Below are 16,234 nucleotides of genomic sequence, written 5' to 3'. Positions count from 1 at the left end.
GAATGCATTAAAGTCTCTAAGTGGCAACAAAAATGGCATGGGGGCTGTGGGAATACAAGAAAAGCTGTTATAAACAGCATGAGAACCAAGGACACCTCTGCAAGGAGAAGAAGAGTCTCACAGCTCTGATATTGGATATGTGCCTGCATGGACAGTTGAAAAGTGTTTTGTAGAATGCTTTACATCCATGTAAAGGTGGATGGGAAAGTTGTAAGGGCGGATGGGAAAGTTAGAAAACAACTTGTGAAGGTATAGAAGGGATGTGAGAACTTGTAATAAACGATTTGGATTGTTCACATCTGAGTCCGTGCCTCAAACGCTGCAGGGGTCTATAAATTAGCACCTTAAGCTCCAGCAGCACTGCTGCTTTTTAGCTCTCTGGATGTTCCTGGGACAGGCCTTGATGCTGATAAACCCAATACAATGTTTTCTGGGACCGACCCTCTTCAAGATTCAGCTGCTCCAGGATAAGGAGAAACGGCTTCAAACTAAAAGAGATAGAGATTCTGGGAACGACCCTCTTCAAGGTTCAGCTGCTTCAGGACAAGGAGAAACGGCTTAGAGTGGAGATGGGATGAAGGAAGGCTGTGGTTGCACTGAGGGCGCTGAGGCAGCGGCCCATGTTACCTCACAGCGGCGGCCTCACGGCGCCTCCTCGCGGGGCTCCCTCGCGCCTCAGCGGGCATCTCCCGGGCGGCTTCCCGGGCTCGTTCGGGGGTTGGCGGCTACGGCGGGTCGAGCGGCGGGGAAAAGCGGGACGGCATCGGGCGGGGCGAGCCCGGCAAAGGGCTGTGCTGCCCTTAGAGATTTCATTCTCCTTTCCACACACACAAACAAGCCCGCCGTACGTTTGAATACCCCCCCACCCTCACCCCCCTTCCTCCTCCTCTTTCCCCCCCCTCCTCTCTTCTCCCTCCTCCTTTTTTATTTTATTCTATTTTTTTTTTTTTTTTTTAACCCTCTGGAAAGTTGCGAGAAGTTCATCTGGTGCTTCATTGGTGCTTCATTTTTTTTTTTTTTCTTTTTTTTTTTTTTTTTCGTCACGATCCTCTCCCTCAGTGAGGAGGGGGATAAGGGGAGGTGTGATTGAAGGGGGGCTGTAAGGAAACCCGGCCCTGCCCCGGCCCTGACCCCCCCCCTGGCCGCGCATGCTCCAGGCTGGACAGCTCCTGAGAGGGAAATTTAAACTGCGGGCAGTAGGACGGCCCTGCCGCAGCACCGACGGGAGCTCCGGCCCCGCACGGCCCAGCTCCCAACCTCCCAACAGCCCGACGAGCACCGAGCCGTCCCACTGAAGGGGGGAGAAGCAACGCCGGGCCCTGAGGGCCGCCAGGTTGGTGGGAGAAGGGGGTGTGGGTTTGGGGCTTGGATTTTTGTTCGTCCCTTCCCCTTGCTGAAGTGCTGGATAGCTACTGCATGCGTGCCTATAAATGTTTTCCTTTTGATATCCCCCTCCCCCCCCCCCCCCCTATTTTTTCTTAGTTTAATTTTTAATTTTGTTTTGTTTTCTTTTTGCTAAAGGAGATGATAGAGAGCGATCTGCCATCCATGATGTCAGGACTCATCCGGAGCTCAGGGCACAGCCAGCACGCTGCCCAGGAGTACAGGTGAGGGGCTTTATGGTGGAGAAACCACACAGCACCACCAAAACCTGCTGACTGATGGCATACAAACGGTTCTCACCATTTCCTTATGCAAAAGGATGGAAATCCTGTTCTAAAAAGTCAGCTGTGTCATTTCTTTTGCTCCTCTTTTCTTGCTCACCTTGAGCTGAACAAAGCGGTGCCCAGTTATAACTCATTGCTTACTTAGATTGATTCCTGTTTAAAGCATTTAGATCCTAAGCCATATTGCTTAAATGCACCTTTCAAGCCACGGGCTGACCTCCCACCCTCTGTCTTATGTATGAGTGTTGCTGGACAACATATACATCAATTATTGTTAATTCATGATTACCTAAAGCTTTCCTTTCAGGTCACATTTTGCATTATTGTGCAAAGACTAAATCTTGAAGCACCAGATAAATTTTTCATTAAGACAAGCAAGTACATACATAGTCCTCCAAAGCACTAGTTATATCTATATCTATCTATCTATCTATCTATCTATCTATCTATCTATCTATCTATCTATCTATCAAGTATTATCTCTACTAATATTAGTGAGAGCAAATCTGGTTTTGCCAACAGCCTCTGACAGTTTGTCTATACCAATACACATCTTTCATCATGCAAAACCATTGTTAGAAGTCATGGGATAGTTCTGCATGAATTACAGTGCGCTGGGTTAAGTTAGGTTACATCTTGTCACATGATGCCAAGCGCCAAGAAAACCATAACGACACGATCTGGCTCTCACACAAAAAAATCTCCTTTTCCTACTTTTTGTTGCTGTTTTCAAATGAGGAGTGAGAGATACTCTTCTCCCTCCCAGCCTGAGGGTGTTTTCACACATTTCTGTGGGTAACAGCGCTCAGCCGCAGGTATTCTTCTATCAGCCTCTCTCTATTCAAAATGCAAACACTGCGCTACAGCCCCTCGCAGCTCAACAAGTGATTTGTTATACCCTCCGCAGCCGCTGCGGAAGAAGGGTTGTGAAACTCTGTTTTGCTGTTTATTAAAGCATTCTTTGCTCCAGACGTTTTGTTGGCTATGTAAATATTTACAAAGAAATATTCGGTATTTAATGAGGGGTGTGTATGAGAGAGGTTGTTGGGTACTTACGTTTAAGTCTGTATCAGTACCCTGAAGAGCACACCACCTTAACAAAGACCATTATTATGGGGAGAATTATTCTTTAACTCATTAAAAAAACCTTTTTTTTTCCTCCTTGAGATGAACAGAATTTATTTTAGCACCAATAAAGGAACTGTAAGAGTTTCTCCTTTATTGGGAAGTCAGCTCCTTTTAAAAACTACTTTTAATCTCCGTTAAACATTTTGAACTCGAAGATCGGAGTTTTCTGAAGTTTTTAACCCGTTTGTGATTTCTTTAATGCAGCTTTAAAATGAATTATTTGACCTCGTTTAATAGTGGCGAATTCTGATAAAAATGCATAAAATCTGAACTGCACCATAAATGCAGAGCAGTATTTGTCCTACTTCATGAGAAAACACTTTGGATTATGTAAAAGAAAATCTTTTAGACTGAATGATTTTAAGAAAAGAATAGACCTGTCAAATTCTATCAGCTCTGTTTACTCTCCTGCTGTCACCACAGTCCAAGACTGGAACCCACAGTCCTGAGTGCTCCATGGGGGAGCATCAAGGCTCCGCAAAATGGGGAATGGCCTCCAATTAGTGAGTGGGAGGCTGGGTCTGGGCTGAGAATACTCTTCTGTCTCACTTGGAATCTTTCAATCGGGCAATTGGACTTAGAGGAGAGCAGGCTTTCCTGGGAGGCTACAGCAGAAAATACTGAAAAGGGGGAGAGAGTGTGTGTGTGTGTGTGTGTGTGTGCAAGTGAGCTGGGGATCAAAGCAGTACATACCTATCAGTTTTCATGCATGTATGTATAGATCCTGAAATGACTGATTTTTAAATTAAAAAAAAAGAAAAAGAAATAAGAGGAAAAAATGATAAATTTTAGCAGACATCAGAATTCTCTGCATCTAAAGCATCTGCAGCAAATCTGATGTAGAGTAGTTAGGAGGATTAAGCTGCTGTGCAAAGACCTGGACTGTTGGCACCTTGATAAAATTATCTTGGGCAACCATCTCTTCTGTGAGGTATAAAACATCATATTGTCTGGGAATGATTAGAGCCAGCACTTCTCTGGGGCTGTCACTGCCAGGCTACCAATGCAAAGTAAAGCTTTGTATTAGCCAAAAAGTGACTCTATCACTTTCCCAAGGAAAACACTGCTACCTTCAGTATTTCATTGCAGTGACAAGTATTGCTGATAATCTCATTTTACATTTCAGGGGATAAAGGCAGAGAATCATAACACTGGGATTTTTAAACTATTGAGACTTCAACGCTTGGCTAATTATAAAGAATAACTGAATATTGTGTTGCAGTGTAAATATTTTGATGTTGAATCAGAGTACGTGCTTACCTTGCAGTGGTGCTCCTGTGTTGTTTCAGCACAAAGCTATGTAAGCTATAGGAGCCCACTCAAAGACTTCTAAACCAATGGAGAGCTCCCATAATCTTCAGTAGGCTTGGAGCTGGCCCTTGAATTATTTGCCCTGTGAAAGCTTCAAGCAATATTGAATAGAAGTAATATAAGGAATACTGACATTTACAATCCGTTTTCTTGGAGTTTAGTTTCGCTGAACATTAATAACTGGTGCGAGAGAAGTAAAAGATCTATTGCAATGCATACAAGTGCAGAATTGGATTTAACATGGAAACCTTTAGGATTTGAAAGCCCCAGTGAGGCAGATGAAAGGAAAAGAACAGATTTACAGTAGTTTACTTTTGACTTGGCGAAGGTAGGCTTGGACTTGAGTATAAAGTATTCAGTATGTTAGTAGACTGTATTCATCTTCTTCCCATTTTAATCATCTCTTTGATCCTTCAATACAGTGGTCAATATTGAGCTGATCAGATAGTCTAATTCTGTTTTTTTCCTGTATCCTTGAATTTCTACAAGCACAGTTGTCATGGTTTGATGTTTGGCATCAAACTATGCTTTAAAAGCATGGGGGTTTTTTTGGTTAAGCTGACCTTTAGTTCATGTCCTGAACAGTTATGGTTTTACTTTCTCTAACCATTGATTCAGTGACTACTTAATCCTGGCAGCAAATCCCATAAGCCTTGGATTGTCATGTCCACAGTCCTCATGGACAACCAACACATAACCACTACATCCCTGTGTTCTAGACACGACTGCTTTACAGTGGCAAAAATGGTGGACAGCCTTTATCTTTTATGGCACTGGGGACATTTTGGCTCTCCTAAGTGGAAGTCTCATAGCTGGTTTTGGAGCAAGCTACAGTTGGGTGTTTTCCACAGTCAATCCTGTGGATAGATGGAGGCTGGGGGTTTGCATGAAGTAAATTTCTGCAGACAAAAGGTTACAAATGCATAACTAACAACACCGTAATTGTTCCTGAAGAAAATGTCAGTGTCCATTCCCTTGACACCATGTGTGTCTGACAGGGAGTGAGATAATGACTCGATGTGTCGGAGGAATTTCATCACAGGACTTGCTTCATTCTTTCAAAAAAATGTGAGAAACCTCCTAGGAATCAGTCAAACTCAGGCCGCAGTGGATTGATTTAAGTGGATTAGCTCAACTGTTTCCTATGCAGTTCCTGAAATGTGCTAATCAGTATTAATAAAAAAAGAAATAGTGGCCCTTGCTTCTCAAATTGTCTTGCAGAGCTGGGGAGGGCTGCTTGGTAGCAGGGCAGCACCTAGCAAGATTCTGAGGCTATTCTGTTTCCAGTGAAACCAGAACTGAGCTCCTATGTTACCTCATAAAAGGTGCTTGACCTTCAGCTCAAGACAAGGAAGCAAAAAACTTTCATTATTTTTTTCAGCATTCTTGGGAGAAACCTCACGTGCTCAGGGCTCACCGCTCTTGTTTTGCCCATTGAACACATCTCGCCTTTGCAGAAAGCACAGCACAACTCCTGCAAGGGAGAAAGTTCTCACAACAGTGCAAATCACAGCATATTTCATGTCCCTTTTACACTGGATTAACTATCTGCACAGGATCCAAGGCAAGTAAATCAGTACAATGCTAATAAATAGCAGTTGAAGCAATGTTAAAGGAAAAAATAGCTTCCCCGGTAGGCAACAATACTGACTTTCACACAAAACATTCACGTAGCACCAGATACTTCAACACATTTTTGCATTAAGAAGAAACTTATTTTGATGTTAGTCACAGCTCTTCTTTTTCCAACAAAGCATTCTGTAGATGAAGGTACAGGCTGCATCTGGGAAATCTTAACCTACAGGAAGAAAGAGTGATTGCGTGGGTGAAGCAGAGCAAGGAGTGAGCTCTGTATTCAGTGCTGACACTGCTGCTCACTTCCTGTTGGGCTTAAGCAAATCATGTAGGTCACTTGTAATTCAGTTTCCCTTCATCCCATACCAAAATGAGGTAACGGGGTGTTGTGAAACTCCGAGCTGAGATGTATAAAAGTCTCCTACAGCACATCTATAACTGGTTCTTTTAGAGCAGAAATATCTTTGCAGAAGGTTTTTGGAGAATTATCTTCTCTTCTGAGCCATGGTGTTATGAAAAGGAGAAGACCAACACCTGTCAGGGTAATTATTTGCTTTTTCCTCACTTGCTTTGGTTTACCTTACCCAAAGTTTCCTGAGCTGTAGTTGAGGTGGGATGTTCTGGTTATTCCTGGACAGCTGCCTAATTTCTTCTTTTCAGCAAGGCCAGAAATGACTAAAAACCTGAAGACAGGGAAGAGAAAGGCAGGCTGGGCACTTGGGAGTAGAGGGAAAGAGTGGTTTCAAAAGGCAGAGTGGAATTGCAGACCAAAAGCACCAGTGAAAGCACCTGGCACAGGAGCAAGGAGAAAAGGGACTGATGGCTGTGGAGGGTGGAAAACAGTGCAGGGAAGGGGGAAGATGGGAAGAGCAGAACAGTCAGAGTGAAGAACAAAAGGAGACAGGTTGACTCAGTAAAACAGAATAATTCTCACCATGGAGAACAAAACATTACTGTTTTCCTTGTGTTGCTTTACGTATCAGAAAGCGCCGCGCTTGTTCTGAGGCCATTACGTAACCCCAGACAAAAGAAAACAGCTTCTCAGAACCACTTCAAGAGAAAGTTTTTGTAGGATTCTTCTTGTTCAATCATCGCTCTCTGGATGAACCATTGCAAGCAGCTAATTAAGAATCTATCACTGCTGACTGCCTCTGCTTGAAGCTGCATTACTTATGCTCCAGTGTCACTGCTGGCAGGGAGAATGAAAGTTTTCCATTGAGAGACATTAGAACACTATGGTTGAAGTTGAATATGTCAAATACAGCCACAGTGTTTTGGTCTGGGTTTGTTTAGAACAGTGGCAATGCTGAGTTGCTGCCACGCTCTAATCCCTTTGCACCAGACTCACCCTGCAACATCAACCAGTTTGAGTGCTTTGCATCTTTTAGAGTCCTCTGAAGACACAATACTTACAGAAATATGTCACTTTACATACAGCATTATAAACTGGAACTCTCGGTTATTGGCTAAACTACCTAGAGAGAAAATATTTTAAGGCATACTTGTCATTGCCAGGCTTTTCTTTAGCCTCAGCAGAGGAGTTTGGAAGGCTGTTCTATAACACCATAGAAGAGATGGATGCTGTGTTCTCCACTGTCAAGTTCCTCATGCACCAGAGTTTGCAGGTGTAGAAGTGGCCTGATCACCCTGACAGCAGTTCCTGCAGCAATGAACTGCATTAGATTCAGCTCAGTAGATCCAGCTCATTGTGGGGGAAGATGGTGAGGTTAGATTTACAAATGTAGATCCAAATTCAGTTCTGCCATTCCAGGCTCCTGTGTCTCCTATCTGTGTCAGTGCTCTGCTAACAGACTCAAGTGTTCTTGGTCATACGTACAACCAATGCAAGAGTCCAGTTCCCCAGTGACTGCTGGCAGGAAGGTCTATAAGCTCAGCATAAGGGGATTCCTTTCCATGTTATCCATCCAGATTCAAGTAAACCTCATGCAGCTCGGCCAGTGGCCAAGCTCTGTTGGAACTTATCTCAAGTGGATGAATATTCTGGGCAACGTACAACAGAGCAGATAGCAAAGACTAACGTTATACTGAGCACTTCTATATCACATACTGTAGATCCCTGGGTGCTTTTCAAACAAGATACACATAGAGCTGGGGCATAAATCTTCTACATCACGTGGGTTCTTACTAATGCACTTACCTTTCTAGGGTAAAAACACACAGACACAGCTTTTTTTTCCTGCAGAGGGTTGAAAGGAGAAGGATAAAAATGGAATTGCATCATTCCACCACACCTTTAAAAGATAATATTATGTTTGTAACATCTTTGGTGCAATTGGAACCTTCCTGCATAGGGTGTAGGAGTTCAGCTTACGTACCAGGCTGCCCTGGGGAATGTGCAGCTGGGGACATTTTCAGCAGCGTGCATTAATTATAGCGTATCACTATTTATCTCATTTACATGCATTGAAAGGAAATGGCTGCTTTTACTACAGTGCCCCATTGTGCCAGGGGCTGTGAACACCCATCTACAGGGAGGATCTTTGACTCCTGAAGTTTACCCTGAAATGTGAGACAGAAAGGATGGTGGAGGGGAGTGGAATCTAAGCACATGGTATTACAGTGTGTATTTATGCATTAGGAGTTGGCCTGGCCACAGGAGCTTTTGCAGGTCAGAAAGGTTGAACCCTATGACGATACAATGCTAGGTATTACTGTATTACTCTCTTTCCAGAGTGAATTAGATCAGCATTTTGCAGTAAAGGCAGTGAGGCGCTGGCATGGGTTGACCATAGAGATGGTGGTGCTCCATCCCTGCAGACACCCACAGTCAGGGGATGGGGCTGTGAGCACTGATGGAGCTGTGGGTGTCCCTATGCACTGCACTGCAGGCCAGACAGCCTTTGGGGCTCCCTTCCAACTCAAACTGTCCTATGAGGGATCTGCATGTCTACACACTTGGATAGCACCCAGTCTTCCAGAGCAGATCACCAGTCCTATGCACATCTGGGAAGCTCTATGTGAGCTTATCCTCCACTAGGATAAACAGGGACATTTTCTCCCCTAAAAGGCACCCAGGGAAGGCTGCTGCACAACCCCAGTCCCACTGCAGGGAGATGCTCAGAGATGCAGAGGGCATGTGGAGGATTCATGGGCTGACAGGAGGCGTGTGCGGTGGGTGCTGACCCTCACCGCCCATCTGACCCCACTGTTTGTTGAGGGAGCTGACTTGTCTGGGAGGACTGGCAGGGACCGGGGTGCCAGATGGCATGTGTATGTGTGTTGTGTGTCGGCTGTCATTCAGCCAGATTAATGTGGAGTTGGTAAAAAAGGAGGAGTGGGGGAAAAAAAAACAATTAAGCAAGAATCCCAAAAACAATTAAGGCCACGTGCCACTGGGCAACAGTCGTTTGCTCCACAATGGGTTATCGGCTTACAATGAATGGGCCCAACTGTTGCAAACGACATGAGCCTGCCCAGTTTTCAAATCATTTAATGCTCTTGTTTTCTTCCAATCCAGCCAATCTCTGGGCCAGGAGAGTGGTCACCTGATAGCCTTTTTTCTGTATTTAAGTCCCAGGCCTTACAAAATAACTGAACAGTGGTAACCATGGCAATGCTAATTATTGCACTTTAACTACAGTACAAGAAAGAAAACAGGGTAGGCTGGGGGAGAGATGTGAAGATGTTTCTGGCCGGGATTTTAGCTTTTGGCTCCTGCTCGTGGCTTTTTCTTTTCCCTCCTCCATCTCAAAGCCTTTTTACAAACAAACAAATTACATTCTGCTTTAAGGATTTCCCAGATAACAATTTCAGGCACTTTTGCTGTTTGTTTCAGGGAGTCACAAATAGAGGAGCTGAATGCAGCAGGGCTGCCAGGCTCTGGAGTTCTGGCTTGTTCTTTTGAGCTGCCATGGAATCATATGGAACATGAAAGGTGTTTTTTAGCAAGAGACCAGATTTCTTTAAGACTCCTGCATCGTTATCTAGCAATAAGCACGCAATAGTGCCACACAGCTGGCTTTAATACATGTATGGGAGAGAACTGTTTCTAAACTCCGTGGCTCCTTGTTAAGTATCAGTAACTTCCTATCTCTGAATGGAAAAGATCAATGGTTCATTCTGTGAAATTTCGCTTATGCACCCACCAATGGGATGTACAAGGGCTGGGAAAAGCTCTCCCCAGGTGTTAAAGCCAGCAGCAGGCTGGGGAGGATCTGGACACAGAAACTTTTCCAGGCCAGCTGCTCACTGCCTTTTAATGTTAATGTGAATTCATCAGGTTAAAAGTCCTGACAGATTTCTTCTACTTTAAGGCCATACAATTACCGATCTCTGACAAAAGTGAAAATGACAGATCAGTTTAGGTTTTGTTTCTGGGCAGTTTCTCTTCCAGGTTCCCATGCCTTCTTCCTCTACAAATACTGCACAAAATGTTTTCTTAACTAAAACATTTCCAATTGTACAAAGGAACACATGATTCAAAAGCAAAGGATGTCAGTAACTGGCCAGCTGTGAAACAAAAGGTCACATCTGAACTCTGCAAGCAGAATTCCAGCCTGATATGTTTCCCTGCTGACCTCATGAGTGCAAGCAACCCAGACATCTCCCTTTCTTACCAGGGTCAGTTTTGCAGCATCTCCACTCTTTTCTAACCTCTCGTGCTGTTTCTGCAGGCTCTTAGCTTCTGACCCCTCCCAGCTGAGCGAAGATGACCTCCCCAGTGACTTGCAGTCCTTGTCGTGGCTGACATCTGTTGATGTTCCTCGGTTACAACAGATGGCCAGTGGAAGAATGGATTTTGGCCTTGGTGCCCAGAATGCAATGCTACAACAGACAGGTAAACTGTTAGAATGGTAAATAACTGCTATTTAAATGACACAGCCTACTGCCCCTTTCACTTCCCTCCACACGCTCCAGCTTTCCTAGTAGTAGGTTTGTTTTAGGTACATTACTTTTCACTTCCTGACAGAAGACCTGGAGCCCATCGTCTTCTGATATCACTGATCTATTTCTTTCACTTAAGAGGCAGAGTCCTAGCAGTCACAGCAGCAACCTTAGGATCCAGCAGACTGCTCTGCCCATTGTAGTTGCCAATGCCATGTGTGAAACTGGGCCTAGGTATTTAATACTTGTATTTCAGAGGTTTTCAACAGCTTGGAAATTAGGTAATTAATCTTTCTTGTTTGTTTCAACACTGATAAAACTAAGAGTATCTTATTTACCCCATACCTGTTTGCTTCATGCAGACTTGCAGCATCTGTTCATTGAACGCCTTTCTTTTCTTTGTGAACATCCTTCAGGCAAACACACTTGTTCCCCAAGGCATTCTGCAGAGCAAGCTCAGTGTATCATCTTGCTTGTTTTAGAGCAGAAATCCGTCTGGAGTATAGAGAGCTCTGAATTTGTGTTTTGTTTCTGGATTGGAGTTGTTTTTCCTTTTGTAAGATACTGTGTCCGTACCAGCGCTGAGGACTGTTAAACAGCTGTTATTTTCCAGTCTCTATGTAACAAGTTTTAGAAGCATCTGAAGTCATCTTTGCAATCTGTGAAAGGTTCAGAGTTCTTTTGGGATGGAAAGCCAAAGAGAGGTTGTGATTATCCACTCCACACTTAGCTGTGTTCATCTATTACCAATAACCATCAGCTCTCCTTTCTGAAGCATACTTCCACTTTTCTTACATTTGCTTTTTCAAAACAGGTCCCGTGGCAAGCAATATTCACTCCACAGGATCACCTGGAGCAATGATTCATGTCCAGGCCAGCCTGCCACAGGGAGTCCTGGGACTGAATTCTATTTCATCACATGGAACAAACGTAAGAGCAACCCTTGCAACACTTCTTAGGAAAAGATGTTGGTAATCTGAAGACTGACACATCTGTTGTCTGTGTCCCTGCAGATAAGCCAGTACTCTGTAGGTGGCCAGCCCTCTCCTAGTTTACAGACACAGCAGCAGCTCTTCCCTCCTCATCCACAGCAAGTGTTTGCCATAGCCCAGAGTACACAACAGGTACTGTTATTTACTTGTGGTCCATGTCTCGGAGTGTCTTCTAAGATCATCTCTAAAACTCTTTCTAAAGAAAAAGCCCTAAGCCTACATACAGTCATGGACAGTCTTCTTTTCCTTTCCATACAGTGTAACCCAGCAGCGATCTACAACACATCGTATGGCACCCAGCCACATTATCCTCAGCCACGCCTGGCTCCTCACTCTGCCCAAGAACTGCATCCAAAGCATTACCCCAAGCCCATCTATTCATACAGGTGAGTAGATACCAGCAGAGCCTGCTTTGGGATGACTTTACTATAGGTGTGACAGCGCAAGAACATTCGATTCCTTTTGAAGGGAACACAAATCCATTCACCCACCCAAGAGTTATGTGGAAACTGCCTCTGGGGGGGTAGCAGGAATGAACAAGCACAAGCAAACTGTTCCTGGTCATCAGCATAAAGGTAGAAAAACAGCACAGGGAAGTAAAATCTGCAGGATCAGAGAGTGTCATCTGAGCACTTGAAAACTCACTGACTATAGATATAGGGGGAATCCCGTGCTCAGCCAGGTGTTCATATCGGAACAGAGATGGAGCTGAGATCGCTAGACCAGAAGACAACCTGATGTATGCAACCTGCTGCATATGCAACCCGTTGTTAAATGTTTCTCTGTCCTCTAGTTGCTTAATTGCAATGGCACTGAAGAACAGCAAGACAGGCAGTCTCCCCGTGAGTGAGATCTACAGCTTCATGAAGGAGCACTTTCCCTACTTCAAGGTATGTGTACGGCTGGGAGTAGAACATCACTTACTTTGCTCTCAGTGTATTTCTCTGACATCTTCCTGTGTCTTTCAGACAGCCCCCGATGGCTGGAAAAACTCCGTGCGTCATAACCTGTCCCTGAATAAGTGCTTTGAGAAGGTGGAGAACAAGATGAGCGGCACCTCTCGCAAGGGATGCCTGTGGGCTCTCAATCCTGCCAAGATTGACAAAATGGAAGAGGAGATGCAGAAGTGGAAGCGGAAGGACTTAGCTGCCATTCACAGAAGCATGGCTAACCCAGGTAGGGCTTATATTATTATTGTGTTTAAAATGTCTGTTTGGCCAGGAATACATGAATTAAAAAACAAACTATAAGTTTTGCAGAACAGAGCTGGCTTTGCACAGAGCTCTTGGGCCTTCCAGCAACCTCTGCCTTAAACTTGCACAGCCAAAATGGTATCCAAGCACTGCACTGAATTGGGTCACTACTGCTGCAGAGATGGAAACCCTCAGCATAAACCGGTCCCCACATTCTAGATGATTATCATCACCTGCATGCTAACTAACTTATCTAGCACATCCAAAGCCTAATGAAGAGTTACCCTGCCTCCAATGTAAGCATTTATAGTGGCAGTTCTTAACATTGGCTTTTTTTTGGCTCATTGCTCTGCAAAACTCCTTATTAAGACTCTCATTGTTACCTACATAAGCACATGCTTGTTTTTGAAGCTTTCAGCAGCTCAGCGTTGGCAAAATCAACGCAGTTTTGCTGTCAGTTCTCTAATACACAATCTGATAAATAACATTATCCTTTACTTAAAAACAATGGTGCCACTGAAACTGCCAGGAGGCTCTCGTGTGAATCTTACCTGGAAACAAACAGAATTCAAAGTGTTGCTGCCTGCAGGAGACCTTCCAATGATGCTGCCCACGCTGTGCAAACTTCATGTGACCACTATTTCCTTTTAGCTGTGTTAGTCAACTTCCATAGTAACCCCTAGGGTATGGGTTGGGCACAGGGAAGTAGATGGTGCTTTTTTGCTCTTTGAGCAGCCAGGTTGCACTGTCAGAGCTTGCCTTCCGTGCTGCTCCTCACACAGTCACAGGTGCTGCTTGCCTTCTAGGTTTTATTACAGAAGTGCAAAGCTGTGCTCACAAGTGAAATGAATGAAATGCTTTGATAGGAACCTACTTGAACAAATGGGTTAAACTTCCTCTTTTCTTCCTTGGGAACGGGCATTGCATGCGCAGAGGAGCTGGACAAGCTGATTACTGACAGACCTGAGAACTGCAGGCGCTCCAGTAAACAGGCAGAACCTGAGATCCCTAACCTGAACCACATGGCAACAGCCCAAGGCCGAATCTCCATCTCCCAGCTGCAGCCCCAACCCATCATGACACTCTCGCTGCAGTCTGTCCCTCTGCATCACCAGATCCAGACCCAGGCTCGCATCGCACCGGACTCCCCAGCACCTGCACAGACACCTCCTCTCCACACTCTGCCTGACATCAGCCACAGCCCTCTGCCCCACCACCCCATGGGCCGTGCCCCTCCCGACTTCCTGAACATGACCACAGACATGAACACAGAGGTGGATACTCTGGACCCAAGCATTATGGATTTTGCATTGCAAGGTATAGGAGAAGGAAGCTGGGGGAGTGGAGGGCAGGATTTGTACGATTGTGTCGTTGCTGAATATATATCCAAGGGCTTCAGCAGGACTCACTGGGATGGAATTAATTGAGATGAAATCTTGTGCTGGGTGCTGGCCTGTGCAGCTTGTCTTCCCCAGCCTTCCTCATTGCATTTCTACCCTGTACTAGGTAGGAAAGCAAGCTACCTTCATGGTTCAAGTTCAGGCACTGCAGTAGAAATAGACGTGTCCACCTAAAGGTCTGGGACACCACACCTCTCCATCCCTCCGAAACCATAGCTCTACTTATGCCTTGGTTTCTCCCATTTGTAAATCTTTGGCTTATGGAGATCCTTAGCGTGATCCATGTGTTTCTTTCTGGTCAGCACATGATAGCAGCTATCCAGGAAGGACTGGATTGCTGGAGCCCAGAGGGCTGTGGGGGATCAGTCACTTGCTGCCTTTGCACTCTGGATCTGCAAACTGTGCTGTTTCTAAGCAGCACCTAAAACCCTTTAGTTAAGGACTGATTCCCCCCCCAACCCGCAGTGCCTGAATAAGGTTGGATGTGTTGCTGTGACTGGAATTTAATCTTTTAAAGGTAACATATGGGAGGAAATGAAAGATGACAGCTTCAGCCTTGACACCCTGGGTGCCTTCAGCAACTCACCCCTGCACCTCTCGGACTGTGACCTGGGCACTCCTGGCCTCACCCCCATCTCCAGTGGCAGCGATCACTCCCTGTCAGACTTTCAGGTCACAGGCCTTTATACCACTTACACACCCGTGGACAACGTAGCAGCAGCTCAGTACATGAACCCTCAAGGCAACAAACCCATCGCTCTGCTCTGAATGCTGCACCATTCCACGGACCTTGAATTCAGGGGGCCAGTTTCTCCCAGCCCTTCAAATCCAACCTGAAAGCAATAAAACAGCTCCTCCTGCAGACACTTGGAAGGTGTTGGCTGTTTACTGGGACACAGCACGCGATGCCAAAATAATTCAAAACCGGTACCCATGGAGTTCTACTCTACCTTTATCCATGCCAGGACAGAGGTTGGATGGCTGTGTTGCAGGGCTGGTGAGCTCTTAATGACTTGGAAGGCATCAGTCAGTAGGAACTTAATGGAGCTGAGCTGAAAATTAATCCAGTTAAGGAGAAGGCATTTTCTTGATGTTATAATCTGGACTCACTTGTTGATGTTGTTCTGTTGTCACACACACAGAGACCAACGCAACTCAATGGTTGGATCAGCACTGAGTTCATGTCCATAGGGGTTGATCTCGGACCACATTTGTCTTTCGTCTCGCGTTGCCAAATGACTGTTGCCTTGAACAAAGATCACACGCAGGTTCTGGAGGCATTTGCACCTCTACCACTTGTCTGACATGACTGTTATTAACTTATTGTTACAAGCTAAGGGGGAAAAAAGGAACAAAACAGATTATTAATGAGAAATCCATAGCAGACAACTGCTGTATCCATGGCTTAAAAACAAAGCCCTTCCCCTTGAAGGACCTGGTGCTACTGAATGATGAAGCTGATCACTGGCTAGAAGTTTTTAGGAATTATGCCTATTTTTAGGACTCGTTTAATAAAATGATTAGATTTCCCTTTTTTTATAGTACCACACGTTGTGCTTTTCTGTGCTAGGCAGTATTACTGCGTGTAAATTTATTTATATTTATTCTTATGAAGAGAAATTATGTAAACTGAGCACTGTTCACGTTGTTTGAAATGCTGCAGTAAACCTGTTTTACACCCACTAAGTTATTCACCTTCAAAGACCAGACTTTAATCACTGTTTATTACACCATACTTCTGTTAAACAAGCACTTTTGATACTGTGAAACTCATTGTTGGTGGGTTTTTTTCCCCTCTTAATTTCAGAGACCAAATATTGTAACTGTACCAGTTCAGAACCACCTGCCCATTCTGATTAGCCCAAGTAAAACTGGTTCTAATTTAGACCTTTAGATTGACATACTCCCACTTTTATGCTTGGTAAAAAAGAAACTGTATGAAACATCCAACAGCTAAAGAAAAAACACTGAAAACTACATTGAAATTTAGCATTTAGTCCACTGATACCTCTGCATCCATGCCAGCCTCTTCTAAAGGCCACGATGGTCCAAGTCATAATTTATTGCTTATCATGAATGTGATTACTGATCATTTGCTGTGTCTACGCTGTCTTCATTTTTTT

General features: G+C 44.6%; 1 protein-coding gene across 1 annotated transcript; it reads left to right on the top strand.

Annotated features, from left to right (window-relative positions):
* The first annotated feature begins 1,148 nt into the window (after window positions 1-1,148).
* On the top strand, window positions 1,149-15,655 carry FOXN4 (forkhead box N4). The gene is made up of 10 exons (XM_015878439.3): window positions 1,149-1,333; window positions 1,522-1,607; window positions 10,316-10,479; window positions 11,341-11,456; window positions 11,540-11,650; window positions 11,777-11,904; window positions 12,312-12,408; window positions 12,487-12,694; window positions 13,645-14,028; window positions 14,629-15,655. The coding sequence occupies exons 2-10, from the start codon at window positions 1,525-1,527 to the stop codon at window positions 14,877-14,879; spliced, it is 1,542 nt and encodes a 513-aa protein (XP_015733925.2). The 5' UTR covers window positions 1,149-1,333; window positions 1,522-1,524; the 3' UTR covers window positions 14,880-15,655.
* Window positions 15,656-16,234: the final 579 nt, after the last annotated feature.

The sequence above is a fragment of the Coturnix japonica genome, chromosome 9 (assembly GCF_054131305.1).
Source record: "Coturnix japonica strain WE chromosome 9, WE-NBRP24, whole genome shotgun sequence".
Lineage (NCBI taxonomy): Eukaryota > Metazoa > Chordata > Aves > Galliformes > Phasianidae > Coturnix > Coturnix japonica.
This window is presented reverse-complemented; position numbering and strand designations above follow the sequence as displayed.

What these genes read in the sequence shown, in the direction of transcription:
- FOXN4 (XM_015878439.3), top strand. Translation starts at nt 1,525, where the DNA reads ATGATAGAGAGCGATCTGCCATCCATGATGTCAGGACTCATCCGGAGC. An exon ending in TAGCCCAGAGTACACAACAG is followed by an intron (nt 11,651 to 11,776) that starts GTACTGTTATTT and finishes CTTTCCATACAG; the next exon opens with TGTAACCCAGCAGCGATCTA. An exon ending in AGCACTTTCCCTACTTCAAG is followed by an intron (nt 12,409 to 12,486) that starts GTATGTGTACGG and finishes TGTGTCTTTCAG; the next exon opens with ACAGCCCCCGATGGCTGGAA.